Below are 26,678 nucleotides of genomic sequence, written 5' to 3' on the forward strand. Positions count from 1 at the left end.
AAAAGGTTAACCCGATAAAATTCTGAGCAAAAAAGTTGTTAGTTATGCTCGTATACTAAACCCTATTATAAGAAATTAAACATAAACATTCACCTGATACAATTTGTCGCTGGGTGGTCATTGACCGATCTAAATAAGATAGTGAGAATGCGTTACGCTAAAAATGACATAAATAACACTTATTAGGGGATATTATGAGGTACCCACTAATTATTGTAGGAATGCTCATCCTAGAAGAAACTTGCATGCATTTGGACCGGAAATTTAGCATCCATCGACAGCCACTTGCTAGGGTTTGGCATCCTCCTCATGTTCTTCACCCTGGATGGAATCAGATGCCAACTCTTCTTAGTTTGGTGGGGCCTTTTCCTCCTCCTCCTCTAGGGCCTCACACTCCCCATCTGTCTACTCTAATTTAATCTAATTACGGTTTTATCGTTGTAAAGATGCAAATAAAAAAAATAATATAACTTATTACCTCGTGACAATGTAGAGAAATTAGCATAATTAGTCTAAATATTCAACTTATGTATCCCTAAAAAAAAGAAATCTTTTTTAATCTAATCTATAATAAATTAGGCTTCGACTCACAAAATATTTATATATTATTTATAAAATTTTATTTAGGTGAAACCACCGTCATCATTGGATTCCTCTTTGACGACGGCGCCCAAGTCAATTGACAGAAGAATCTATGTAACTTCTCCTCTAAAAGATTCTTTATTGTATGTGAATATAATTACTCTAACTATCTATTTTATTATAGTAGATTATAACTTTATTTTCAGTCGCTTATAAATTATAATTATATCCAAAAGCGGCTTCTCTAGATTTCTTAATTATTAATTTCTAAATTTATTTTATTTACTCCACTTCTTTACCATAGTAAACAACTTTCTCAATAGTAAGTTAATAGTATTATTAACCTCACAATGAAGCTCAAATTTTATATATATATTTTTGGTAATATTAAAAGAGAAGATCTTACTGTCCGTATACCTTTTTTTTTAATTATACTATTGTACGTATACTTGATCAAAGGAAAGCTTTTATTCCTTAAAATTCGAATATATAAGATATTAGATAGAAAATAATAAGTAATTTACAAGTAATATGCTCTTAGCACTTATTAGCTGTTAAGCATGGAATCCAAAATAGATGGAAAGGCGATTAACTCTATCTTTGTTAATCACTTTCCTTAATCATCCGCGTGTCAAGCGCGTCTCCACCTTTCGCCTTTTGAGCATTCGGCCGCCTATTTCTCGCCTCTTCCACCACCTTCTCCTACCATTCCACCGCTCTCTCTCTCTCTCTCTCTATACATCTCTTCTGCTATCTTTGTCTTAATCTCGCTTAGGACGGAGTGACTTGGGCTGGTATATTTCATATCTTAGTACTGCATCTCATGTCTCAGTTTGTTAATCTGAACGTAGAAGAGAGGTTTGTTTTATTTTTATTGGGTCTTCTTTTCTTTTTCTCATCTGGATACTTTCCGTACGAAATATCGAGTTGTTGGGGATTTGGAAGGAAGCCAAAGGCGTTGCTTTTGATTGGTTGAAGCAAAAGCGTAGTTTTTTTTCTCCAATTTGTAAGTTGTTGGTATTGGAGAAGGGAGGACGTTCTCGTGGGAAATCACTGAAAGTTTGGATCTTGGAAGCTGAACTATTAATTGCAATCGGGCGTTTTTATGAGCAAGTTGTAGGAGTTGGCATCTGAAAGGAAGGAGATTGACGACTTCGTCAAACGATTGGGGAGCAATGGAGGAATTTCTTTGTGCTCTCTGAGTTCTTGGTCTAGTTATGGTTGACAGAACAAAGGGAGTCAGTTTACTTCTTCTTTTTTCTTTGTTATTCTTATTATAATTCCTGTATGTAGTTTATCATGTGTGGTTCTTGACTTCTAAAGTAAGATGCAAAGGGAATAATAGCCTTTTTCTTCTTTCAAGGTGCTACTTTGGTTGCATTCAGATCTAATTTTCTCAAAATTTGCAGGGCTAATTGTCAAGACGGATCCGATTCGGCTCTCTGTTGATACCATACCTCTTCTCCAATCACTCTGGCCGTCTCTGGGGCACCACCGCCTCGCACCTTGAGAAAGGTGTGGGCTCGTGGGGATGCAATCTATCTCCTCTTCTCTGTTTTCAAAGGATCTCCCATAGATAATGGCTAAACCATGAGGACTGTGGTATAGATCATCTATCTATTGTAGTGCACACATCAGTAGAAAATATAGTGTATTAATTAGAATTAGCGAGATCTTCTTTTGCTTGTGGGGTTTGTGGGTCTACCGAATTTCCCGAGATGGCAAAGATTAGCTGCTTCTCAGCAATCCTAGCTGGGAAGAAGAAGAGATCTAAGGTGGGTATTAGTTGGTCCTTTCTTATTTAGCTTCCTTTTTATAGTATGTTGGACATCCTGATATGTTGGATATTTTTACTGATTTTCTTTTTCTTTTTCTTATTTATAGGATTCTCCCAAAACTGTGGACCTTGAAAAGATGAATAGCGATCTAATTCTAGGAGTAAAGGCAGAAGAATTCGTCTACCTATCAGACGATAAGCGTAAAGATGAGGTCTCTTTGGAGATCTTGACACCTGTTGCCACTCAGAAGAAGAGTAGTGTAGAATTGGTGGATGATAAGAACTTGGTCAAAGTAGATTCAACAGTGGAGGCAGCTTATGAGGGAGGTGATGAGCGGGATGATATACTTTCGATGAAGAGAGATTTCTCAGACGTTGATCTCCAAGCAAAAGCAGAAGGTAAAGGTGAACTAAATTGTCATCATTCAATTGAATCCAACTATGAACTTAATAAAGATGGTGCGGAGGTAACTTCCGAGAGAGATGAAGGGATCACTCCTGAGGTGATGATCCAGAGTGGGCATGTTAGTGATCCGGGGATGGTTCAAAAGACGGCCTTATGGGGATCTCCTAGCTTAAAGAGGTCTTGTTCCAACATTGAGACAAAGAGAGCTAGTAAATTGCTTGCTTCACCTAAGAAATCCCATTCCCGTTCCTACGACAATCTCCAGAATTTGTCAGGTAATGCCGCAAAAGAAGCCATCAGTGCCATTCAGGATAGTCCACTCTCAGTAAAGACCTCCGCCAGCGCTGATAGAATTATGCTAAAGAAAAGGTCCTCAAGCCAAGTGCTTCCTTCGAGGAGTAGGAAGCTCTGGTGGAAGCTTTTCCTCTGGAGTCACAGGAATCTCCACAACCCTTGGACATCTAAGCCGCAGAAGGTAGCGTCTGCCAATGATGGCTTTGAGCAGAAAGGCGGGTATACTTCTGATACAGTTGAGGCAAGTCATCAGATTGATGAGAAAAACAAGAGGGAAATGAAAGAACCCCAGAACCAGTGGGTTGCTTTCTCTGCAGAATCTTCTTCTCTAGATAGAGTCAATGCTTGGGTGAATAGCCTTGAGGATGACTATTTCTGCCCAAATGAAGATCAAGATGATCAGAATTATGATGGAGAAGTTGCAGGGACTATGCTATATTCAAATTCTTCTGAAATTGGGGAGTCATCCAGGAAGAACCACCATCAGGCCGGGTTACGTGCAGCCGATGAGGTGCTTCAAGCTAACCGCGTGATCCAATCTCTCAACACTTTGTCCTCTGTGGCTCATATATCTGGCATGGGCCTGAAGGTTATACCGGCCATTTCAGCCTTCACCAGTCTTCGTGCGATTAATTTATCGGGCAACTTAATAGGTATAATCTGATAAACGGTGTTCCTTCATTGGCCATCTACTTTCTGCAGTGTCTGAAAGTGTTTTCTTTTCTGCAGTTCATATATCCACAGGCTCACTACCAAAGAGTCTGCACACTCTTGACTTGTCTAGGAACAAGATTGCCACTATTGAGGGACTCAAGGAACTGACAAGGTTGCGAATTCTTAATCTCAGCTATAACAGAATTTCACGGATTGGTCATGGTAAGCAATTTGAGTCTGTGTCAGTGGTTGCATGGTTCAATGCATATATTGGTATGCGTTTAATTTCTTCGCTGCTGCAGTTAGCTAGTTGTTTTTCACTTTTTTGTACTACGTATTGCAATTAAGCGTGGCATCTAGTACTTTTTAAGACCATAGTAATAACTTCTGAAGTTCTTTTGATGAAAATATTCACACAAAGATCTTCTATTAAATTTGACCAGAACCAGAGAAGATCCTACAAAATTGTTCATGACATTGTTGTTGTTTACTACTCCCCCAGAGTCTTTTTTGTGGTTGAATGCATATCACGACTCCCTTACTACCTACCAAGATGTGATTCCTTTCTTAGGTCCATATACTACTGTCCTCTTTCCTCACTGCAAGAGACTGAGTTGAGTGGGTCAAATACTTCATCCTCCGTAGACGTGTCCTATTTAACATTATGGCACCTTACCACTGCCTAGATAAAATGGACCAGTTGCCAGTTCTATCGTTTTCTAGAATTGTAATCGCCATTATTAGAGTGGTACCTACCACAATTCAATTTCAGGAAGGAAGAGTGTCGGCAGGTAAGAGCTATTTGTCACCCACCCACCCCCCAGTCCCTTTAGGTAGTTAAAAATTACCTCATATATGGTGATGGTTGTTTAAAGGTAGGGAAGCAGATCCTTTGGTCCGTCTCTTGGATTCATTTTATTATGAATATAAACAGACGCCTTACCTAAATTATCCCACAGAGAGCTTACCAACATTCAAATAGTGCATTCAAACATGATTTGCCTTCCTATTTAACAAATCGATTCTTGTGATGAATTTTACTCACAATGAATAAGAAACATTTCTTTGTTTTGCTTATATGATTAGCTATAGATACATATGTTTAGGCTTAGTAATATGATAATGGAAACTAATATTTAACATCCTTCGTTATATATTTCGATTAACTAATCGCTCTTAGTGTTCAAGAAGAGATCAAGTCCTCAAATTGCAAAGTGCTGAGGTTGAAAGGGAACGCATATCATGTGCACAAGTAAATGTCTGCTAATGATGCTGTATGTTTTCTTACAGGGCTTTCAAGCTGCACCGCAATCAAAGAGTTGTATCTTGCTGGAAATAAAATTAGCAATGTGGAGGGTCTTCACAGGCTCCTGAAGCTGACAATTCTAGACTTGAGCTTCAACAAGATAACAACAGCCAAGGCCCTGGGGCAGCTTGTAGCCAACTACAACTCACTCTTAGCACTTAACCTGCTCGGCAATCCTATCCAGAGCAACATTGGCGATGATCAGCTCCGTAAGGCCGTCACAGGACTCCTTCCACATCTAACATATCTAAACAAGCAGCCAATCAAGTTGCACCGAGCTAGGGAAGTGGCTACTGACAGTGTTGCCAGAGCGGCACTTGGGAACGATGGGAGGAACTTTCGCAGGAAGTCAGCTCGACGTGCGGGCCAGGGATTGATCTCTTCAATCAAAAGCAATGCTGGAGAGGGAAGTAGCCGCCGAGGACTTGGTGGTGGTGTGGCGCAGAAGAGTAGCAGACACAGATCAAGGGGAAGTGAACACACTGCAAGGAAATAAAAATGCAGAAGGTTTGAAACGGGAGATCTCATAAAACTCGGATAAAATGAATAATATGGACATTATTATCACTCTTGGAATAAGGTCGAGCCACTTGCATCATATGCAATTCCTTAGTTCCTATTTAAGTGAACTATTGTTCTGCAAAATTGTTATTCTGATGCACTTCTCATTATTTTTGTATGATCTTTGTAAGGCAATGTTATTGTTTATGTTCGAAACTTTGATTTCGTTTCTTGGGCATGACCTTGTCAATACAACCATACCTTGTTCTATAATTGGCATCTTATACAAGTCACTTGTGTGAAGAACAAAGTTTAACTGCTAGTTTCTTTCTGGAATGTACATGATAGAATTAAAAGATAATTACACGTTCAAACAATTCATGACGAGGTGCAAAAGTAACAGATGATTGTCATCCACCACCCAGTAATTGTTGTTTGTCATGATGTTCTATTTCACTTTTTGATCGATTCACTCATCTAAGAAATTATCTTTCCATGTGCAACATACACTGCACAATTTAATGTGCCAATTCCTTTTAGGTTAGCACGATCTATCCAATTTCCAATACCTCTAGTTTTGCCAAAGCGATGGGATGCTCCAAATGATCTCTTCATATAACTGTGTACTGTACAGGACTTTAATATCTTCATTCAATCTGCTCTTCCAGGTAGTAAGACCAATCTTCAAGCTGAAGCTGATCAGATATACAAGCATTCAATCTACTGCACATCGAATGCACCTCCACCAAATTAACATCATACCCAACCTGCTCTCCTGCTCTGAATTTTCGCACCACGCCACTGATTTCAATCCAACTGCAACCTGCATCTTTCCTTATCTTCTGGTCATCCATCAATTCTCTGAGTGCAACTGCGTCGCCCCACCGGCCTTTCCTAGCATAGATACTGGCCATTGCAACATACGATCCCGAGCAATCCGGCTCAAGCTCAAAGAGTTTCTTAGCAGCAATCTCTCCAATCTCAGCATCCCCACAATGCCTACAAGCACTTAGCAGAGCACCCCACACAGAAGGTTTATAATCACATTTGAACCTGCATATTAAATAGTAGGCCTCCCGAACCATTCCAGCACGACCGAAAAGATCGACCATGCAACAGTAATGCTCGTTCCTGGCAGTTATGCCGTAAACTTCAATCATCAACTGAAACAATCTCCAGCCCTCTTCAATCAACCCAGAGTGGCTGCAAGCTGATAAGAGGCATAAGAAGGTGATGTGATCAGGACGAACCATGGCTGATTCCATCATAACAAAAAGGTGAAGAGCCTCCTTCGTAAGGCCATGCTTTCCATATCCGCCGATCATTGAATTCCAAACAGCAACGTTCTTTGTGGCAGCTATCCTAAGGAAGGCGATATGAGCAGCTCCCAGGTCCCCGCATTTTGCGTACATGTCAATGACAACTCCTTGAATCACTTCATCAGAACCAAATCCCCTTATGACTATTTGGGCATGAAGCTGCTTCGACAGACCGGAGAAGCCTGAAGTTGCACAGCCATTGAGCAATGCTACAAAAGTAGATTGACTTGGCTCAACTCCGTTCACACCCATTTCCCCAAACAGATAAATGACAAATTCTGCAGAACCAACTTGAGCGTAACCAGATATCAAGCTATTATAGCAGACGACGTCCTTGTGCTCTATCCGACAAAAAACTAACTTGGCAGCATCCAAATTTCCATTTTTGGCGTACAAATCGACCAGTGAGCTTCCAATGAAGGCGTCAGAGTCCCAACTCTTCTTCAAAACATACGCGTGCAACTGTTCCCCTAGCTCTAACCCAGCGGCACGCAGTAACACAGTAAGAGTGTAACAATTTGGAGCAACGCTATTACTCATCATATCAACAAACAACGATACCATTTCCTTTCCGTGGTCTCCTCCATCTGCATAAGCCATGAGCATGACGGTCCAAGACACCACGTCTCTTTCAAGCATTCTATCGAACACCTCTCGTGCTCTTAATAGTAGTCCGCACTTAGCGTAGAAACGGACGAGGGAAGTCTCATTGGAGCAGGAGCAAGCGCCGAGCTGGGTGTGCCGCAGCATGAAGGCATGTATCTCTTGCCCGGATCGGACGGCTCCCAGAGAGGCGCAGCAACCGAGGGAGGTGGTGATGGAGAGGTCGTTGGGTTTGTGGCGGTTGGTAACTACCAACTCACGGAAAAGGGAAATGGACTCATGTGGCCGGCCACGGCGGGCGTGATGACGGATGAGAGCGGCGTAATCGGTGGTTTCTCGGTTGGGCGTTTCGTCGAACGGGGTAGTGGTATTCGAGTGCGAGAAGGAATTGGTGGAGTCGCGGGTTGTGCTGCTCCGAGGTGCGCAGGAGGAGGAGGAAGGGACGGTGGTGGGTTTTTGGAGAAGGGAGATAAGTGGACAGGGTTGAATTAGGAGCATTATTGTGTTAGGTTACAGTTTGAGTTGGAAGACGAGTAGAGAGATTGGTGGCAGAATATAGTTGCTATGAAATGTTTACGTGACAAATTTCTTCTTCTCTCTTGATTAGAAGGTGGCTAAATTCTTTTATATAGTAGATAAGGGATGTTGACCCCAGAATGGCAAATCCATTCCTAGAAGAATCAATCTTGAATAATACCCAATGCCATGAAATAGTTTTCTTTTCTTCAAGTAGGCTCCAAGAAAATGATACGATTTAATGCTTTTTATATCGGCACCAAAACTATGAATATTAACTAATATTCTAAGCATTTTCATACAGAAAAGGCTAGAAATTTCAGAGTTCTAAACATCCAGCTAACATACAAGTATGGAAATATAAGCCTAAGTATACTAGAGAGAAAAAAAAAACACCATTGCCAACCTGATTTGGCGTGTATATCTCCATCCCTGCTCCTGTAAAGCAGATGTATCAATCCAGGCAAGGAATTCTAATCGTGAACCGGGTTTGATAGATATATTATACAACACAAACTCCATATACTAAAGAGTTGGAAACAGCTTCTATTAAGTCTTTTCGATGTAAATAGATTAGGATATCGCCCACATAGAACGGGATTCCATCCCACTGGAATAATCATTCAAAGCACACATAAAGAGGAAAATCAATAGCTTGTCTGGTTGACCATAAGTTGATCTCGGTAGAAATAAGTTCAGCACAGGCTATAAAGCTAACATAATGCGATACAAGCATGTCAACAAGATCAGAAATAAGGCCTATAACGCATTGGCCTTCTGAATCTTGGGACCTTCCTGAAAGACAACAAAATTGTCATTTATTTAATAATATATCCCAAAACCAGGAAGTGAACGATAGCCCATTGAGATCTGTGGAGTATATAAATGGATTATTTTTTTTAAAGCTATAAAACAACATACCCATAGCCATAAGGGGAAGCATAATATGGTGGCATATAAGGCCTCCTGAACCGATAACCCATGTATGGGTTGAAACGTCGTGGGCGGAACTGCTTCATTCCTGGGACATTAGTCCGTTTAGCTGATACCTACAAAATTGGCATTTTCCTCTGAGAAAAGCTAATAGTTTTCTGTTTAAGCACATTTAGTATCACATAATAGGAGCAGAAATGCACATGAAGAGCCACTATCGTATGCCACCTTGATTTGGCGGCCATGTAATTCAGATTCATTCAACTGGAGTGCCTCTTGAATTGCCTCAGTTTCCAGAAATTCAACGTATGCAAAGCCCTTTGGTTGACCAAATTTGTCAGTCAGAATAGTAACCCTGTTGACAGTTCCACAAGACTGGAAATGCTGCTGCACTTCTTCAGGAGTGCAGGCATAATCCACCTGCAGTATATTAACTGTAAATGACCTATACATCCAGATTTTTATCATAGTAAAATGTGTGAATAAAAGGTAAACATCTAGCTCAATGGCTGGTATATCCATACATGAAAAGTTGGAAGAATTCAAAATTGCAGGAAACTATAAGACGGGTAACTATAGTGGGTCAGATAAATAAAAATTTCCAGTCACCATTATGTAGCTCTTAGAGAATTGAAAACCTCTAGAGTATGCCTAAACTAACAATCAGATCTAAGAGGGAAGGATGGTACATGATTGGATGCTTCAATCAGTACATGCACCCAACTAAAACAATGTTAGCATGCTACGGGACTCAATAGAAAGTAAGCTTACAACTAACTGAAGACAAGGTGCAACTAATTGGTAATATTATATTCTTCCAAGAACTTCATGAGAAAGATCCTATTATCATATTCTCCCTCAATTTAAAAAAAAACATCTTTTGTCCGACACATGAACATGCAGATAAGTTTCATATAATTGCTTCAAGGTAGATATGTTATGCTAGATCTACTCAAGTACAGCCAAAAACTCTCACTCGCCTCTTGAACCCCTGTTTAAAATCTCACAATCAGTCAATGAACATTTCCTAGATGAGATCCCCCTTCTTCATCAGCTTTCTCAATTTCAAAACAATTTTTTTCCATATCATTAAGTTTCCACACTAAAAAGGTTTATTTTTTCATTCAATTTCAGAGCTGCATGATCTAGGCAAGATGTCGATTGTCTTAATAAATCTATGGAAGATATTCAAGGATGAAACTGAGAAAGATGTTGCAAGAAGAAAAACTTGGACAATTGTAATGTTTGAATAAACAGAACTAAATTGCCATTTTTGATGGGGAAGAAGCAAAGATGCACAAGCAGAGAATCAGTCGTGGTCTCATATTGATCATCTGAATGATCACATTTTACTATAAAAGCAAATGTGCAAAACTGTGTCCTTGAACAAAGAGCTACTTCCACAATCATTTTTTTTTTCCTGCGTGAAAAATGCTCCATGCCTCTTCCCCACCAGCCTGTTAGTATAGAGCAAAGATTTCCAAACATCAAAGATTCAAAATGACTCAATCCACCAAGAATTTTAAGTAACGTGATGGTACGGGGGAAGAGATAAGTATCAACAAGTTCATAAGACATGGCATAAAGAAGAAGAGAAGCGATATCAGGACACAAGCAAGAGATCAAGGACCTCTCACCATATAGTGCAAAACTCGAGCAACTCTCACTCCGCCACCCAGAATGGGTTCAGCATAGTCCTGCATACACCCGTAATGAAGTTCCTTTGCAGTGACAGAGGGACTAAGCTCAAACCGCCAGCACCTTCTCGCATCAAGTCCACCAACTCTTTGATGCTTTTAGGCATAATACATTGGAGCCACAAACTATCCCTTCAACCCTCCCTTAATGTCTCTATTTTTCAGGACAACAAAGTGTTTCTTTCCTAATCTTAATTCCTTTTTTTTTTGTTCTTTTTTCCTGCTTTTTCTCCTCTCTTTTTTTTCTAAATCTTCACAATTTTCCTTTTGGCCTTTCAAGATTTTCTTTTCCATCTTTTCCATTCTCTTTTTATCCTCTTTCTTGCTAACGTATAATATATAGCATCTTGCCACTTTTATATTTTATGTTTTCTCATCCCAACTTACTTAATCAGAGATTCCTGGCACCCCATACACTGGGTATCAGAGAACTCAGACTATTGAATGAATCATACCTGCGACCACTGTCAGATGTATAGTAAAGAATTATTCCCAAATTATTAAAAATATAAAAGCATAAAAGGCATGAGCATAAGAGAAGTATGCAGAGCTTCACAAGCAACATCAAAGAAAAGCAAAAAGCTCAAATCTAACAGGGACAGTTAATATGTCCATATATCACACTAATTTATACATAAAATGTGATGTAATGAAGAGTAAATGGAGCATAAAAGCACCGCCACAGATTGTTAAAGACTTAAAGTACAGGAGAATTTTAATTACAAGAGTTTATAATTTCAGGACAAAGAAATATGTGATGCAGTAGATTTTGTAAACATAAAAACATAATATGGATGTATAGAATTTTGTATTATGGCGTTGCATTAGTGCTCGATAACGACCAAATAATCACAATAAATAGACGAAACACTCAATCTAGCAGCAAAAGAGAAAATTGGGCACAAGGAAAACATTGCTGCACTAAAAAGTTGGGAGTTTGCACCAATTGTGAAGCTTATGGCCTTTCCTTTTGGTAAGGGAAGGACAAAAATCACAAAATAAAGACAATATCTAACTCTCAGGATACATTCTGTCTGTCAGAGATGATACGCATTTCAGTAACAGCAGAGCCTGATAAAACATCCCACACAGAAGGAAAAATAATACCATGTTGCCAACCCAACTACATATGATGCAGCAATAATCTTCCAGCTCAAGTCAGAAAACCAAGCTTTTACTTCTCTCTAGACTCTCAAGCAGATTGTCGAACATATATCTAAAGATATCTCCAAACCATTTTGAGATATATGAAATGAATGATAATATACAGTATTACAGTTTCTCCAGTCAGACATAAATATGTATGTAGAGACTCTCAAGTATATGCCCAGAGTAAAGAAACTCACATTGCCAACAAAGACTGACCGAGAATCCACCTCCTCCTTGCTAGCTTGATTTGCAGCTGCAGCCCCAGGATCTACAAAGAATACAGTGCTATTTCATATATTTCCAGTACATCAATGAACACTAAAAAGAAACACTCTTTTACTTCGCTAAATTAATTTGAGGTAAGATTGTAACAAAATGATCTTTATGCAGCCCTCTAGCAACGTAAGTGTATTTGACAAAATTCTAAGTTCAAACCGTTATAATAAAACTATTATGCAAACAAGTCATCTTAATTTTTCAAACTTTAATTGCAGATAAAGCTGAAAAAAGATATCTTTTACGCGGCTGTACAGTTTTTTTCCTTGTAAATTATGTGCCAAAGAAAGTTTACATCCTTCTTATCTTTTCTACTCCTACAGTTCTTAAAGGCATCACTGTTTCGTCCAATGCAGACAAACGCTGTGAAGCATTAAAAAGAAGAGAAACAAAGATCTCCTAGCGGATTGGAGAAGAGAGAAGGGTATCCACTGACCTTGGACGGCGCCCATCTCTTTCTCGACTTTGGCCTGCATCTCTCTTAACGCGGCAGCCTCCTCCTCCATCTCCTTCAGCCTCTTCTTCATCTCGTCGAGCTCCTGCAACTGTGTCGAGATCGAAAGGATTAGGGCTGGGGATCGGACACCAACTAGGATCAGGGTTTTAATAGTGATCAGACCTTGGCGGCGTCCTCGTCGGCGTGCGCCATGTCTGCTTCGGCGTTGTAGGGATCCATGTCCCCATCCATCTCCGCCTCGTCGGGGATCTCGCCGCCGTAGACCTCGTGCTCCTCTTCCTCCATCCTCCTACTCCGACGCGATGCACTCGTAAAGCGAACCCTCAGCTTTACGCAAGATAAATTTACGGTTCGGATAGGATCCGCTTTAGTCAAACCCGTTTATAATTGGAAATCCATCTAATACTATAGCGAGAACTCACAATCGGAAATTTACGTAAACATAGGGGTGCTACATGTAAATGTCCCAAATTTCTTAACCGAAAGCCCATCGTCTACCGACCCCCGCGAGACCTTCTTCTTCTTCTTCTTCTTCTTCTTCTTCTTTCCCTCGCGCTCTTACCATCTCCTCCACTATCCAATCCAATCACCTTCCCCCCGATCCGATCGCGGCCTCCGATGGATCCACCGCCTAGGGATCGGAGACGGGGCGCTCTCGGCTGCCTCCACGTCCTCTCCGACGAGCTACTCACCTAGACGTTTTTACACACAGTGTAACGTTCTATCAAGTATGATTACTTCTTTCCTTGTTAACAAATGCGTTGTCATGTTAATCTTCTCCCAGTGGATCCACTATTGTGGGCGTTTGCAGAGGAAATGTTTGCTGTCTTCTTGAGCGTTTTCTGGTTGTCAACGTTTTCCTTTCACAGAATATAAAATTGCCGTATTTTCTTAATACAGTGATTCGAACGTAGATTATTTCTTAATACAGTGATTCTATTGCATTTTACTTACATAAGGAGACTATTTTGGGTAATATATTCAATTTATGGAGGGAGTTTCGGTCAGCCACATCTTGGGAGGAGGTTGTTTGGGGAGAGTTGAATTACTATCGATGCTCTATCAGTAGAGTTGTTTTACTAAGGTATATACTTTTTTTATAATTGATATATATTTTATTATAATAGACTGCACTAAAGACATACCTTTGGATATTTTTTATTTTTACAGTGCTAAATAATTAGCATCCAATTTTCTTTTTATTAAAAAGTGAAAAGCCAATCGGTGTCCATGCTATTGAATTTGAACCCAATAATACTCAGTACAATATAAGCTCCATAAATGTTTCCGAGTAGATGTAAGCTAATAACATTATACATCGTAAACAATCCAACATCCGTCACTAAAATAAAATATCACATTGCATGTCTGCAAGCAATTAAATACTTCTGCACTGCTTACTATGAAATGCATCACCGTCTAGAAACAAAATCCGCTTGAAAGTTCACACTCAAACAAGGTGAAATTTGTTGGCAAGTAGAAAATCAACTAAACAAATTAAAACGATAAGGAACGAGTCGATTACCACATACTCGACCAACTACAAATTAAAATTAGTAATTTACTTTTTCATCAACCAGAGAAAGGTCTAAGCTGAAACAGATGGCTTAGAGGCAATGGAAAGCTTGGATCTCCTCTTTGCCAAGCTCTCACTCCTGCGATCCCTCTGCTCCTTGAGCCTAGTAGCAAGGAGCTTCTGGTACTCGGCCGCTTCAGACTTAGCCTTGGAGATCCTCTTCTTCTTCTCTGCAATCCTGGATCGCTTCCTCTGAAGTGTCAAGGGAGTCACAAGCCTCTGAATCTTGGGTGCCTTGCTACACTTCTTGCCTGCATAAATTAAAGAAATATGAATTATTATAGAAGACTCAATGCCAAATTGTGGTCTAAATAGTTTTTAAGAAAAAAATCTAGAACATTTTCAACAAAAAAAACAAAATTATCCTCAAATTATTGTACATTGTATGTGTGTTTTGTTCAACTACATAGAAAGGGTACATAGGATGTCAATCAATCACTCTTTTTCCCTCTGTCAAAAATTCAATACAGTTTAACAATGGATAATATAAAGCAGGAACAAAAAAAAAAACAAGGATATCAACAGAGGTCTTCAGATAACTACTTGAAATCTAAAAAGAGATGCACCTGATTTAGTAGTAAAGGTTCGACGATATGTGTTGACATATTTGCGGACATCATCCTCCTTGGAGAGGTTGAACAGTTTACGGATCTTAGAGGCCCTTTTTGGTCCTCTCATTCTGGGCTTCTCAATGTCAGTCAAGCCAGGAAGATCATTCTCACCTTTCTTAACAATGACTAAGTTGAGAACAGAGAGGTCAGGGCTAACAATGCACCCACGGACAGATTTTCTTCTGCGTTCTCCATTACGCCTGCCATATCCACGGAAGCATGGAGTTCCTGCCAAAATTATCACAATAAGATGAATGATGAATTAAACTGGAAAGGAGGGTTTAGTACATGGCATGCCCACTGTCCTCTTGAAAAGAATAACAGAACAACCATATCTTCATGGTGAAAACAAACTTTCCAGTTATATACACCATACACTACATATTCATGGTACTAAGATAAAAGAAGGAATAAAAAGACACATTAAAAGGTAAAAGAAGGCATATACTACCTCTGTGGAGCAATAAGCGGACACGTCCTTGTGTAAGTACTCCCTGCTTCATTGGAAACCCTTGCTTGTCACAACCCCCCATGATTTTGAAGACATAGCCCTTGAACTCCTATAGAAGCAAGTAAGAATTTAACAGCTGTTAATATCTAGAGACGTCAGAAGAGAGTCTCCTGCATTTTTGGATAAGATTAGCTCCAGCATACCTCACCAAGAGAATCTCCAACAACCTCCTGAGAGATCCTCTTGTCAAAGAAGGCACGGCTGCAAAATGCAGAAAACATGGAATTAGTTTTTTTGCGGAAGTTCAAGAAATGCAACAATCAACATATATCACAATCATCGGTACAGAAATTTCATTCCCATAAATTATACATATATAATCCCAATCATCAGCACAATCATTTTTTTTTCTGATGTAAATTTTCAGGTGAAATGATGGAGCTCTTATATCTGTACTAATGCAATCATTAGTACAGATATAAGAGCTCGATCATATCACCTGAAAATTTACATCAGAAGAAAAAATGCCAACTAAAAAACATGCTCTTAAGATTGACATTAGCATTATGGATACAAAGGTTTCATAAACAGAATGCAACAGAGAACACAACCAACAAGAAAATGTTGAATGATGGATAAAGGACATCAGAGACATTGCTTCTAAGTGACGGAAGCATTGTAACTATATTTGGCTTAAAACGCACTCTCTACATGGAAGCAAGAATGCAGAGACAGCCAAAATGATCAGATAGTTAACTAGTTGATATGCTTAGGTTAGATCAGCTACTCCCTAAAAATTACATATATAACCACTATAACTAGGTCAATTCAAAAGCCATAATAAAGTACAATTGATCATAGGTGCTAAGAAAGAATACTAAGGGACCGTTTAGTTTCATGCATTTTCATGCGGCATCTCTTGTAATGAGAAACAAATATAACAACAGTCTTATATTTTCCCTCTTTTCTTTCCACTTAAGGTTGAGAATGGGTTTCGACATCTACTTAATTAAAGTGAATGCTGAGATGCTGTATATCACTCCAACTTAGCCCTTGAAATAGATATTATCGGATCCATCAACTAAAAACTAATTTGTATATTGCACTTTGAATGTCTATAGTGGAATTCTAAACTCTAAGAGACTATGACACTAAAGGATTAACCGTGCTACAAAATAATGAACATAAATATTATTTGAACATCTAAATAGATACAAATCAAACATCGATAGGATGAAAACGATTGCGTCAAGCATATATAATATTCTAAGATCCAGAAAATACTCCAATTTGCATAACGAAAAAAAAAGGATTCAAATAGAAAACACTCACAGCTTCTGGTCGTCATCGATCTCGAGCTTCTTCTGGCAACCGGTAGTCGGATTCGCGATATTGAACTGCAAAAATTAATCCCCCCGAAAGAAAACCGATCATATATCACGATTTCCGATCTCGAAACAACGATACGAAGCAAAACAAACAAGAAAAATTCCATAAACGTCTAATAAGCGATGCTATAGGATTAAGGGTTAGGACTCGAACCTTCATCTTGGTTCGCAATAGGCAATCTTAAACTGAGGAAGACAAGTGAGACGAGAACGCGAGACCTTAAAAGAAGCACGAGCGGCCGGCCAGAGGGCTTCCTTTTCTTCTCTGCCGTTTATATACCTCCGTAGAGTATACAGAAACTAGGGTTTTAGTTACGAAAAGCTGATCGAAGCCGTTCATTCGGGACGGCTTGCGTGATAGTAGCCGTTTATTTTGTAAATAAAAATAAATAAATACTATGGGGATGTAGCTCAGATGGTAGAGCGCTCGCTTAGCATGCGAGAGGTACGGGGATCGATACCCCGCATCTCCATTTTCCTATTCGCCAAATGTATTATTTTATAATTTTGGTTTCTCCTTTGCATCTTTAAAAAAAAAATATCTTATTTAACTCCCCCAGTGATGATGTCAATACAAAAAATAAGAATTCATATGTATATATATATATATATATATATATATATATATAAACGATATAAGGTATTTATTGAAATAAGTCTAAGAAATCCACTGGAGGAAAGCAGCTTGCCACCAAGGTCTTCTTTTTATTCTTTTTTGAGTCCCTTTATTTATTTGCTTATTCTTAGACTTCTTCTTGCGTCTCGTAACTTTTGCCCTGGAACTGTTGGCTCTGCGATATAGCATGTAATGTGATGCTTATTTCATATTGATTAGTGTTTAAAAGCTGCAATTTTGTCGACTAATTGGATCGTTATTGGTCAGTGAGATTCGCAAGTATCAGAAGAGCACTGAGCAAACAAATTTATATTCATATCTGGCACCCTTTTTTTTCACCAATATGGTTCTTTTATGTGACCATTGTTATGTTTGCTCCTTGACTAGTTATTGAATGCAAGCTGTTTAATAGTGTGTGATATGTTTGAATGGGGACTGATCAGCTGTAGGTTCCAGAGTCATACAGTCCTTGCGCTGCAGGACGCAGTAGAGATGCATATCTTGTGGGTCTTTTTGAGGACACCAACCTTTGTGCCATCCATGCCACGCCCAAAGATTAGGGGCCACAAAAATTGACCCAATTTGACTATTTGATAATATGATAACTCAATATGATAATCCGGCTCTTAATCGGATTTGAATTTAGTCTAATTGAATTCATGTTATAAATGGATCAACTCACTGACCCGATTAATAATCGGGTCGTGTTCGAGTTATACCATTGACCCGTTTAAGTATACAAGTCATATTAGGTCAACTCATCAACCCGCCAACCTCACTATATAAATATTAGACTTTTAAGTTATAACTCTAACTCACACCCTAACCCTCACACTCTCTCTCACCGGCCACCTCCTACCTTCTTCGAAATCTCAAGGCCCGTCACCTCTTCCTGTCCTCTCTCTTGCCTCCATCACCGCTCGTGGTAAGCTCTTGGCTCTATCACCACTCGTGGTAAGCTCTCGCCTCCACCACAGCTATTCTCTCCTCATATCTTCAACGGGCGACGAGCCTTCCACCCTCTTCGAAATCCCAAGGCCCTAATCTCCTCCAGTGGGCATCTCGCCTCCACCACCACATTTCTCTCCTTAAATCTCCGACAAGCCTCCCACTCTCTCACACTCTTTAAAATCCCAATGTTTGATCTCCTTCAATCCTCCGTCTCACAGCCTCGCCTCCATTGTCACCCTTCTCTCCTCATATCTCCAACGAATCACCATCCTTCTCGCTGCCCGTACCATCATTGTCACAGTCAGTCAATCAATCTACCTCTCCTACTCCTACCTCTCCTACCCTCATCGTCTCCATCTCCATCTCCAATCTCCGTTTCCAAGGAGTACGATCACTCCATGAATAAGTGAAAGTTCATCACCAAAATTAGGGCTAAAGTTTAGTTTATGCTGATTGTTGTTATTACTATTGTAAATATAAATTTTTATATAGGGTAGATTAGTAAATAATTAAATAATACTATGTTATTCGGGTTGTGTTAATACGATACATTTATTAAATGGGTTACACGGGTAATGTCGTATTAACTCGACCTATTTATTAAACAGGTTAAACGGATCATGTTATGTTACCCGTTTAATAATTCGACCGTATTTGTGTCTACTAATGCAACTCATTTAATAATCGAGTCGTGTTCGTATTAGGGTAACGTTGACTTAACCTGAACCTGCTTAACCTATCCCGATTGCCATCCCTACCAAGGATATCCAATTGGCCAGGATTAGAGGTGTGAAGGGGCTTAATTAATGCTGACTTAGGATGGACTATTATTATTGGCTTCACTTGATTGCAATCAAATTGGTATTTAGTGTGAAGTTGGAGTGGTGATACTTTTGTTAAATACCGTGACTCGTAATTGTTATTCCGACCTGGAACTTATTTTGTTAGCAATATCATGTATTTGACATAAAAAATTTATTAACTTTGAGCTAAGTTTTAAGTAGAGTCTACACATCACTATAATAGTAATAAATTAATAGTAGAATTAAAATAGCTCAAATAGTACTTTCTTGTCATATATTTAATTATTCAAATTCATAAAAATAAGTGAATAAAAATTGACTCTCAAGTGAGTATCATAACAATGAAAAATAAAGAGAAATGAGTATATTAGATATTTAAAAAATATTAGTATAGTATATACGTGTCAAACTTATTATATGCTTTGGGCTAAACAAATAGTACATATTTTATGAGTAAATAATACTATGTAAATTAACGCATACACATGCGCCGTCTTACTCGGTTCACACGCATGGGTTAAGTCCGTATTTATTTTTTGTCCAATATAGGTTCTGATATGGTTTGGTTTGGATGTGGTTAAATCCAAAATGGTACATCCATTCGTGACTAGGTGCCTTAATCAAACAATTCCATCCCTTTATTATGCCGGCTTAACTTTATAAATACGTAGTTAGTTTGCATTTGTCAATTACGGAATTGTGTTCATTTTATTTTACATTCGAGTCTTCCATCTACATTTAAGATAGTATTGGCGGGTTATGGTTCGACAAGGCATTCAGATAATAGCTTCTTTTCGAGTTCAAGACAGTCATTATATTCCGAGATACCGACATCAATATTTTAGAAGCAATAGATAAAGAGCGAATTGATCTTGAGAAGATAGTGCCAACACTATACTCGGACTATTAATACTATATAATACGTAAATTTATTTAATTTATTTACTTATTTTCAATCAAATTTTTACTATTTTTGAAATCAGATCGTTAGCTCGTAACACTCTCAGAGACATTTCTAACAAAGATGATGTCTACCTCTTAATAAAAGAACCGAAGTCGAGTGGCTAAACATACATACATACATACGTGTATATATATATATATTCCTCATATCCTCACATCCGTTCCTTATTCCCTTGATCTCTTCCCTTCTCCTCGCACTCACTATAAAAACCTCGCCACTTCACTTCACAATTCCTTTCCGTCTCTCTCCTTCTCTTCCACCGAAATGGCGATCATCTCCTCGGCCGTCCCCGTCCTCCTCCTAACCCTAGCGTTCCTCGCGATAACCTCCTCCGCCCAAGCCCCCGGCCCTTCACCCAAGCCATCTCCCACTCCCACCCCCAAATCCTCCCCACAAGCTTCCCCACCATCTCCCATCCCCACTTCTCCTCCTCCTCCTCCTCCCGCCTTCGCCCCGGTTCCCGTCACCTCCCCACCCTCTCCTCCCACCTCCGCCCCAACCGCCTCGCCTCCCTCCACGATCGCATTACCTCCGGCCGAGAATCCAACCGCCGCAGGGAAAAACGCCGCCACCTCCACCTCCTTCGCCCCCGGCTGGCTCACCGCCTTCGCCTTCGCCTTCGCCTTCTTCACCGCCGCATTCGCCTTCTAGATCACCGTTGGTTCACGATCGGACGGTAGTTAGTTCTTGTAGTTTTAAATTATCCTTATTTTTGGTCTATTTGTTTTATTCTAGCTATGTTATTAGGTTTTGTAGTCATGTGAGTGCGATCTGGGTTCCCTGGCGCAATTACTGTACTCTTTTCTATTCTAGTGAATTCTTTCTCTTGTCGTCTTTTACCGTTTTGCCTCTGGGGATATGCTCGACCCCGCCGCTTTCTCCCCTTATCTCCAAGGGTAGTTTCGGAAAGTCGGACGCGTGTCGCTAGATGCGGCGAATAGGTTTGCATCATGTGAGCAGCCGTGGTCAGTGTCAGTGTTATCCAGCTATTTCTATTATTTTCTCAAAAATTAATTATTATTATTACGCTTTATTTAATTTCATTTGAAAAAAAGAGGATGGAGAAGAAAAGAGGGCAAAATAAAACTGTATTTTAAATTAAAATATTTAACCTCTTGTAATCTAGATTAAACTGCAGCCGTTGGATTTTTTTTTTCCTATCCACGTAGTTACGTTACTAATTTTTCTTTCACCGTTCTCAAAATTTTAAATCAAATTAAAATTCAATGAGATTAATTAAGTTAAAATCGAGCCAAATGACTAACAAGTAGAAGAAGCTCCCGGCCAATAATACTCGTACTGCTCTAAGAATAAGACGCTACGAAGAAATACCATAAAATGCTTGTACAAAACAATATTTTCATAATGACAAATTAAAAATAATATCCATTAAAACAGGGAGCGGAGGTATAGTGCTTATATCTTAGAGACGAAGAGCCAGCTCACGAAGACGTCCGCTAGAAGAGCGATGCCGGCTGCCGGCGACCGGCGGCGATCAAGAAGTTCTTGAAGGACCCTCTGGATTGGGAAGAGGAAGATAAAGGAAAACGCTGGTTGAACTTTTTTGAGAGGATTGATCCAAATTTTAGTCAGTCTAAGGTTAATATTCGAGATCGGCTGGCATATTTAACAAATAAGCCACGCACAAAGCCAAAATTTGACCTCGAATATAAATGAGCCTGAGGCAAGCTTAGTTTGCTTGTGTTGGGTTTAGAGGTGATCATCGGGCCATGATCGTAGCCTAGCCCACCAATTAGTTACGTAGGTTGCTCTTGTTGGGCTCGTTGCCACCCCAATGCAAAACAACACCCTGCTAATTATTTATAATAAAAGATAATTAAATCAAGTCCTAAATATTTAAAATTGCATCCGAACATGAATCTTAATTTACTGCTGTTTATTAAAATATACTTATTTAATAAAATTATTTAAATAAGAAAGTTCTTATTTTTATTCTATTTCGTCATGTGCTTAAACTTTACTTACAACGTTGCTCCGTATTTGTTTAAGCAAATAAGAGCTCTACTGATAAATAATTAAAACAAAGAGAGATTTATTTATAACTTTCTCTATCTTTAATTAAAAGCTATCAAAACAACTTATAGCTCCAAGAAAACTGGAGAAGAACATTATAGAGATAAGATAAATAATCCTTGGTTAATATATAATTTTTCTTTGTTAGATCCATCCATCCATCCATCAGCTCACCTAATTTAATTTCCATCACTGTGTGTCATGTAGTGTGTGAGAGAACAGGAGATGAATGCTGGGGTTCAGGTGAATTATTTTTTATTTTGATCAGATGATGGGGACCAATTGGTGTTTTTGTTACCTTTTGGTGTCTCTTTGCGATTCCAAAACAAAGAACAAAAGGTTCCCGGCTTTGTCTTCTTTCCAACTTTTGATACTCTCTCTCTCTCTATAATATGGTTATGAATTAATTGCACTCTATTGCCCAGTATGGTTTGCCTCCATTAGACAAAATTCCTCAAGTCTATAATTGTTACATTTTTCTATTATTATATTTGATTCAACTAAAAATTAACGAAATAAAGTTGTAAAGAATTGAATAATATTATCGATAGAATTTTAGACGATAAAAATACATATTAATTCAATTTATTTGTTAATATTTTTGTCATCTAAAATCCAGTCTGAATTATTTTAACTGGGTTAGAAAGTTTAGCTCTAATTAGAATTTTTAAATTTAATATTTAGTTCGGTCAAATACAATGATTGTCTTAGTCCCGACCTAAGAAGTGCTTAAGTTAAAAATATAAAATAAATTTATGAAATTAAGTCAAACTATAGAGACTCTAATGTTGATTTTTTGCTATTAAAAAAAAATAAAGTATCTAAATAAATAAGGAATTAATTTAGCTCATCTATATAATAATAGTTAGTTGAACCAACTAATAAATATCTATACGAAAAGATAGTAATGATAATAAAAATAAAAGATAGTGTTTTATTATTTAGTGATGGGGCCAATGAGGTTGTTAAATTCATTTATGCACCTATTTGCAATTCCATAGCAAGGGACAAAAGTAATTGGCTCTGTCTCATTTCCACTGCTGGCTGACTCACCCCCACCTGATCAATTTTTACTGTCCCTCTATTCCTTTCTCATGCCAGAAACACACACACACACACACACACAAAGGCTTTCTTTTTTTAAACTTGTGGTATGTCTTTAGATTAGCATATTTAAGCTGCTACCTATGCTTATGGGGAGGGGAATAAGCAAGCACACCCTTCTACATATCCATGCTGTGTCTTTTGAGTGTTATCTTCAAGAGATTCATCAAATATGATGCAAACTACAACTCAAAAAACTTCTTTCCCCAAGAAAAAGAAACACAAAGCTATGAGGCTCTAATAATGGAGCATTGATTCAAGAAGAAGAATGAGAGCTGAATTCAAATTCCAACACTCTTATGAAGCATAAGAATACATTTATCATCACATCAGACAAGTTGACCAGTTGCTGGAAGTAGCTCTCTAGGTGTTGCCTAGAGAAAGTACTGCCGACTCCATTGGAAGTGGTGCTGCCTAATAAAAGAGCTGCAGGCTAAATATACCAGTCTTAAGTGCATTAATTGAGGCACTCTCCATGATATTAAATAGGAGCACCTTAATTTTTTTTTAATACCAGTCTTAAGTGCATTTTATATACTTAAGAGGCACAATACTTGGTGAAAGGGAAAAAGAAAAAGAAAACATAGCAAAGAAAAAAACAGGCTTTAAGGAGAACATTGGCATCATCAAATGTAAAAGATTTGAACAGCTTATGCTGAAACCTGAAACTTCCAAGAGGTCCCCCCACCCCCTTTTCATGTGTAGGTGTAGCCATCCCAAGGTTTGTACTGAGCATTGGTTCCTTTTTTCCATTTTATGTGCAGAGAATCCCAGAGTCTAAGCAGACAAGAAATCAAACAAAAGGCTAGACAAGAAATAAGAAATACAAACATAAAGGAAGTAATCAGACAACTTTTTGTAACACTAACCAATAGATTTCATAACCAAAAACTCCTTTCCTTCCTCACCTTTCCCTATTCCCAGTCCTTCTATCTTGGCTGATCAGCTTTGTATCTCAAAAGGGTTCTACTAGTAACCATTCAGAGAAAGCTAAAACAAAAGAGAGATAAGGAGAGGCTTTCTCAGCTCACTTCTTGCAGACTCTGCCCTTGCAGACTCTGCTCTCTGACTGAAATACTAATTCCCAGTCTAATCTCTCTTATATCTCATCTCATATTTATACATTACAGCTGGTGACTGGGTCGCTCATGTGAAAAGCATGAAAAAAAATATTTTGATGTCCTTGATCTTCTGTGGGTCTCTGTAGCCTTATAGACCACAACAAAACTCCCACTAATCAAACCAAAATGACTTGAAAGTAGTAAGACTCAATAGCAAGTGAACACTAAACAGAGCCCCTCTTATCTCATGAGATTGATGGCCTGCTTAGTTTTCTCCTCTTGGTAGCTGGGGAGGTTTGATGAGAATTTGCCTGGGACCCAACTGTTATATCATCACTTCTATAACTAAGGCATGCAGCATCTAGCACCCCAATTGGGCTCTGTGGCACAGAGGGAACTGATGGATTAGCATTGTTATTACTCCTCTTTTTCACTAGTGTCATCTCTTGCATCACTTCATAGCATCTCAACACTCTAATCTGCAACCAGCATGCCAATCCATATCAAGCAAAGGCCTTTTGCTAAATATTAGCATTTGTGCAATAACTCACAACATAGGGTAAAGTTGAAAAGCCTAACCTTATCTACATGGATACAATGAGTTAGAGCTTTGTCAATGTCCGTAATTCGAATCTCTCCTAATGCTGATAGAACCACCGCAGCAGCAATTTCAGAAGGCCTAAATTTGAGAAATCCAATCCCTGCAATTAAATATTACCTACCGTTAGCATTAGACATGCAGTACGATCAAAGAGATAATTTATGTAAAAGTTTGAACATCTAACCTCTAGTTGCTTCCAAGGTTAACTCCACAGAGCGAGAAATTAATGCATTTGTTGGTGTCCCTTCATTAAACTTATTAAGAAAGTAATCAATGAAAGAGAAAGGGGTCACTGCTTGCATCCTCCACTTGAGGGTGCTCAGCACCAGAAGCTCCATTCTTTGTATAGTTTTTGCTTCAAAAACATATTTTGCCTCAGAGACCTATTGAAATGCATCAAATTTATTGGCTCGCTATCAGATACCAGAGGAAAAAAATAATAAAAGAAATATATTTATGAATGATTTATTCACCTGTAAATCTAAAGATAAAGGAACTTCAGTTTCCTCCATCTTGGCAGCGAGAGATAAGCAGGCCACTGATAGCAACTGTGCCATCCAAGCCTTGTCTTGCTAGAAATAGATACAGAAAGATGAACAATGGAAAGAAATGCATAAGAATGTAATTAAAACCAACCACATTCGCCACTGCTATGAGCAAAGTGTTATCCATGAGAAGAAAGGAACATCACAATTCTTGTCTTAAAAGATTTCTCACCATGACTTCATACACAGAGAGAAATCTATCCAAGTAATTTATAGATAAATAGGCACTCAGTGGTCCAAATTTGTAATAGCAATGAACCTGTCCATCCAAATATAAACAGCCATCAGCCACAATTTTATAAACTAGGGGGCGGGGGAATCAGCAGTTGATATTAAATCATAATTTCTTTCAAATGGTTGAAGAGAAGTATGAATAGGAGACCTCTGAGAACAGTCATATAGCTAACTTGGAACATGCTGAACTACTGCAAGAACATACTCATCATTGGGCTAATTAGAAAAAGATTAAAGGAAAATCTAATTCATGGAGTACTATTATCTGTTTCTTATAATAGATAACATAGACCTCCAAAGCCACACAGTAGTAATCCAATCCTTAACAGAGAGAAAGTAAAAGAACTTACTAAATCGATTAACAAATTCATGACTCATATACCCAGAAACCATCTAATAAATTCACATCAAAATTACTACGAAGGAGGCTGAAAAAAGAGAAAGCAACCCAATGTACCTTCAAAATCCAATCAGTGGCATCTCTTCTAACTGATACTTCTAAAGCCCCAGTCTGGTATCTCTTGGCATAATCCTCCCTTGGGAGATGGTGGGTTTCCTTCTCAACCAACAAAGCCATGCACTCATCTGACATCAGAGGAAAACCCATCCCAAAATCCTGATAAAAGTCATTCCTTTGCAGTGGAATCAGGTCAAGCTTATGAATTCCAGCTTCTCCAGTAAGACCCACCTCCTCCTCCTCATCATCAAAGCACAGAATGCTGCTGTTATCCTCAGCGCAGAGGAGGGTGGAGGAAGCGAACTCATATCTGATACCCATTGACCTTAAGATCAAAGTGTATGTTTTAGATGGTAGTGAAGAAGTTTCCTTCTCTCCTCCTCCAATGGCTCTCTTTTAGAGAAAAGAAAGCCTAAAGGAAGGAGCTTTCCATGTTATTAACCTTCAGCCTTGAATGAAGAGATAAAAGAGGAAGAGAGAAGGCGACACTGCTCAAGAGAGAGAGAGAGAGAGAGAGAGAGAGAGAGAGAGAGAGAGCTCTCATGAAGTACAAGTAGAGATATGGAAATGGCAAAGAAAAGACAGCAAATGGAGGGTCTCACCGTCTCAGGCAAGGGAGAAAAATTAAATAAATGGATCTTCTTTTTTTCTTTTTCTTTTTTGGCTCTTTTGGGAAGGGTTTTGGGGTATGGCCGTATGGGGGTAGTAGTGGGGGGAGGAAATGATCATATATTATTAATTGGAAGAAGAAGATTTTGTCGTGATTTAGCTATAGATATAATTTTTTTTTGTTCTGTCTTGCCCTTTGTTTA

At 38.7% G+C, this 26,678-nt stretch overlaps 5 protein-coding genes and 1 non-coding gene across 8 annotated transcripts; 2 read left to right on the forward strand and 4 right to left on the reverse strand.

Moving 5' to 3' along the window:
* The first annotated feature begins 1,224 nt into the window (after positions 1–1,224).
* Positions 1,225–5,745, forward strand: LOC140773134 (uncharacterized). 2 transcript variants are annotated; one of them, XM_073115524.1, is made up of 5 exons: positions 1,225–1,376; positions 1,992–2,357; positions 2,467–3,712; positions 3,789–3,935; positions 5,004–5,745. In XM_073115524.1, exons 2-5 carry the CDS (start codon positions 2,301–2,303, stop codon positions 5,513–5,515), a joined length of 1,962 nt encoding a protein of 653 aa, XP_072971625.1. In that variant the 5' UTR covers positions 1,225–1,376; positions 1,992–2,300; the 3' UTR covers positions 5,516–5,745. The 2 variants fall into 2 exon arrangements, with proteins under 2 accessions (XP_072971625.1, XP_072971626.1); XM_073115525.1 differs by having other exon boundaries at positions 1,244–1,820.
* Positions 5,746–6,167: 422 nt separating this feature from the next.
* On the reverse strand, positions 6,168–7,940 carry LOC140775128 (putative pentatricopeptide repeat-containing protein At3g13770, mitochondrial). Its single transcript, XM_073118389.1, has one exon. The coding sequence runs from the start codon at positions 7,938–7,940 to the stop codon at positions 6,168–6,170; it is 1,773 nt and encodes a 590-aa protein (XP_072974490.1).
* Positions 7,941–8,481: 541 nt separating this feature from the next.
* On the reverse strand, positions 8,482–12,793 carry LOC140773136 (polyadenylate-binding protein 2-like). 2 transcript variants are annotated; one of them, XM_073115527.1, is made up of 6 exons: positions 12,633–12,793; positions 12,450–12,558; positions 11,935–12,005; positions 9,120–9,311; positions 8,880–9,007; positions 8,482–8,753 (listed from the first exon to the last, which is right to left on the reverse strand). In XM_073115527.1, the coding sequence occupies exons 1-6, from the start codon at positions 12,753–12,755 to the stop codon at positions 8,705–8,707; spliced, it is 672 nt and encodes a 223-aa protein (XP_072971628.1). In that variant the 5' UTR covers positions 12,756–12,793; the 3' UTR covers positions 8,482–8,704. The 2 variants fall into 2 exon arrangements, with proteins under 2 accessions (XP_072971628.1, XP_072971629.1); XM_073115528.1 differs by lacking the exons at positions 11,935–12,005; positions 12,450–12,558; positions 12,633–12,793 and adding an exon at positions 10,529–11,019.
* Positions 12,794–13,837: 1,044 nt separating this feature from the next.
* LOC140773718 (small ribosomal subunit protein eS6-like) lies at positions 13,838–16,789 on the reverse strand. The gene is made up of 6 exons (XM_073116423.1): positions 16,651–16,789; positions 16,441–16,505; positions 15,312–15,369; positions 15,109–15,217; positions 14,613–14,885; positions 13,838–14,297 (listed from the first exon to the last, which is right to left on the reverse strand). Exons 1-6 carry the CDS (start codon positions 16,654–16,656, stop codon positions 14,059–14,061), a joined length of 750 nt encoding a protein of 249 aa, XP_072972524.1. The 5' UTR covers positions 16,657–16,789; the 3' UTR covers positions 13,838–14,058.
* A 107-nt stretch (positions 16,790–16,896) lies between these two features.
* TRNAA-AGC (transfer RNA alanine (anticodon AGC)) lies at positions 16,897–16,969 on the forward strand. The gene has a single exon. It is a non-coding gene; the product is annotated as a tRNA-Ala (tRNA).
* Positions 16,970–23,527: 6,558 nt separating this feature from the next.
* Positions 23,528–26,389, reverse strand: LOC140774312 (cyclin-D2-2-like). Its single transcript, XM_073117252.1, has 6 exons — positions 25,867–26,389; positions 25,348–25,434; positions 25,104–25,202; positions 24,815–25,013; positions 24,609–24,730; positions 23,528–24,508 (listed from the first exon to the last, which is right to left on the reverse strand). Exons 1-6 carry the CDS (start codon positions 26,185–26,187, stop codon positions 24,275–24,277), a joined length of 1,062 nt encoding a protein of 353 aa, XP_072973353.1. The 5' UTR covers positions 26,188–26,389; the 3' UTR covers positions 23,528–24,274.
* Positions 26,390–26,678: the final 289 nt, after the last annotated feature.

Source organism: Typha angustifolia, chromosome 13, assembly GCF_048772165.1.
Source record: "Typha angustifolia cultivar Huaian chromosome 13, ASM4877216v1, whole genome shotgun sequence".
Taxonomy (NCBI): domain Eukaryota; kingdom Viridiplantae; phylum Streptophyta; class Magnoliopsida; order Poales; family Typhaceae; genus Typha; species Typha angustifolia.

Coding starts and splice junctions, on each gene's coding strand:
- LOC140773134 (XM_073115524.1), top strand. CDS start 2,301: ATGGCAAAGATTAGCTGCTTCTCAGCAATCCTAGCTGGGAAGAAGAAG. Junction 2,358..2,466: donor GGAAGAAGAAGAGATCTAAG/GTGGGTATTAGT, acceptor TCTTATTTATAG/GATTCTCCCAAAACTGTGGA. Junction 3,936..5,003: donor AATTTCACGGATTGGTCATG/GTAAGCAATTTG, acceptor GTTTTCTTACAG/GGCTTTCAAGCTGCACCGCA.
- LOC140775128 (XM_073118389.1), bottom strand. CDS start 7,940: ATGCTCCTAATTCAACCCTGTCCACTTATCTCCCTTCTCCAAAAACCC.
- LOC140773136 (XM_073115527.1), bottom strand. CDS start 12,755: ATGGAGGAAGAGGAGCACGAGGTCTACGGCGGCGAGATCCCCGACGAG. Junction 9,312..11,934: donor GGTCAGTCTTTGTTGGCAAT/GTGAGTTTCTTT, acceptor AATATACTGCAG/GTGGATTATGCCTGCACTCC. Junction 8,754..8,879: donor GCTTCCCCTTATGGCTATGG/GTATGTTGTTTT, acceptor GTTGTCTTTCAG/GAAGGTCCCAAGATTCAGAA.
- LOC140773718 (XM_073116423.1), bottom strand. Junction 15,218..15,311: donor TTGGAGATTCTCTTGGTGAG/GTATGCTGGAGC, acceptor TTGCTTCTATAG/GAGTTCAAGGGCTATGTCTT. Junction 14,886..15,108: donor CCGCTTATTGCTCCACAGAG/GTAGTATATGCC, acceptor TAATTTTGGCAG/GAACTCCATGCTTCCGTGGA.
- LOC140774312 (XM_073117252.1), bottom strand. CDS start 26,187: ATGGGTATCAGATATGAGTTCGCTTCCTCCACCCTCCTCTGCGCTGAG. Junction 25,435..25,866: donor CCACTGATTGGATTTTGAAG/GTACATTGGGTT, acceptor TTGGATGGACAG/GTTCATTGCTATTACAAATT. Junction 24,731..24,814: donor AACCTTGGAAGCAACTAGAG/GTTAGATGTTCA, acceptor ATTTAATTGCAG/GGATTGGATTTCTCAAATTT.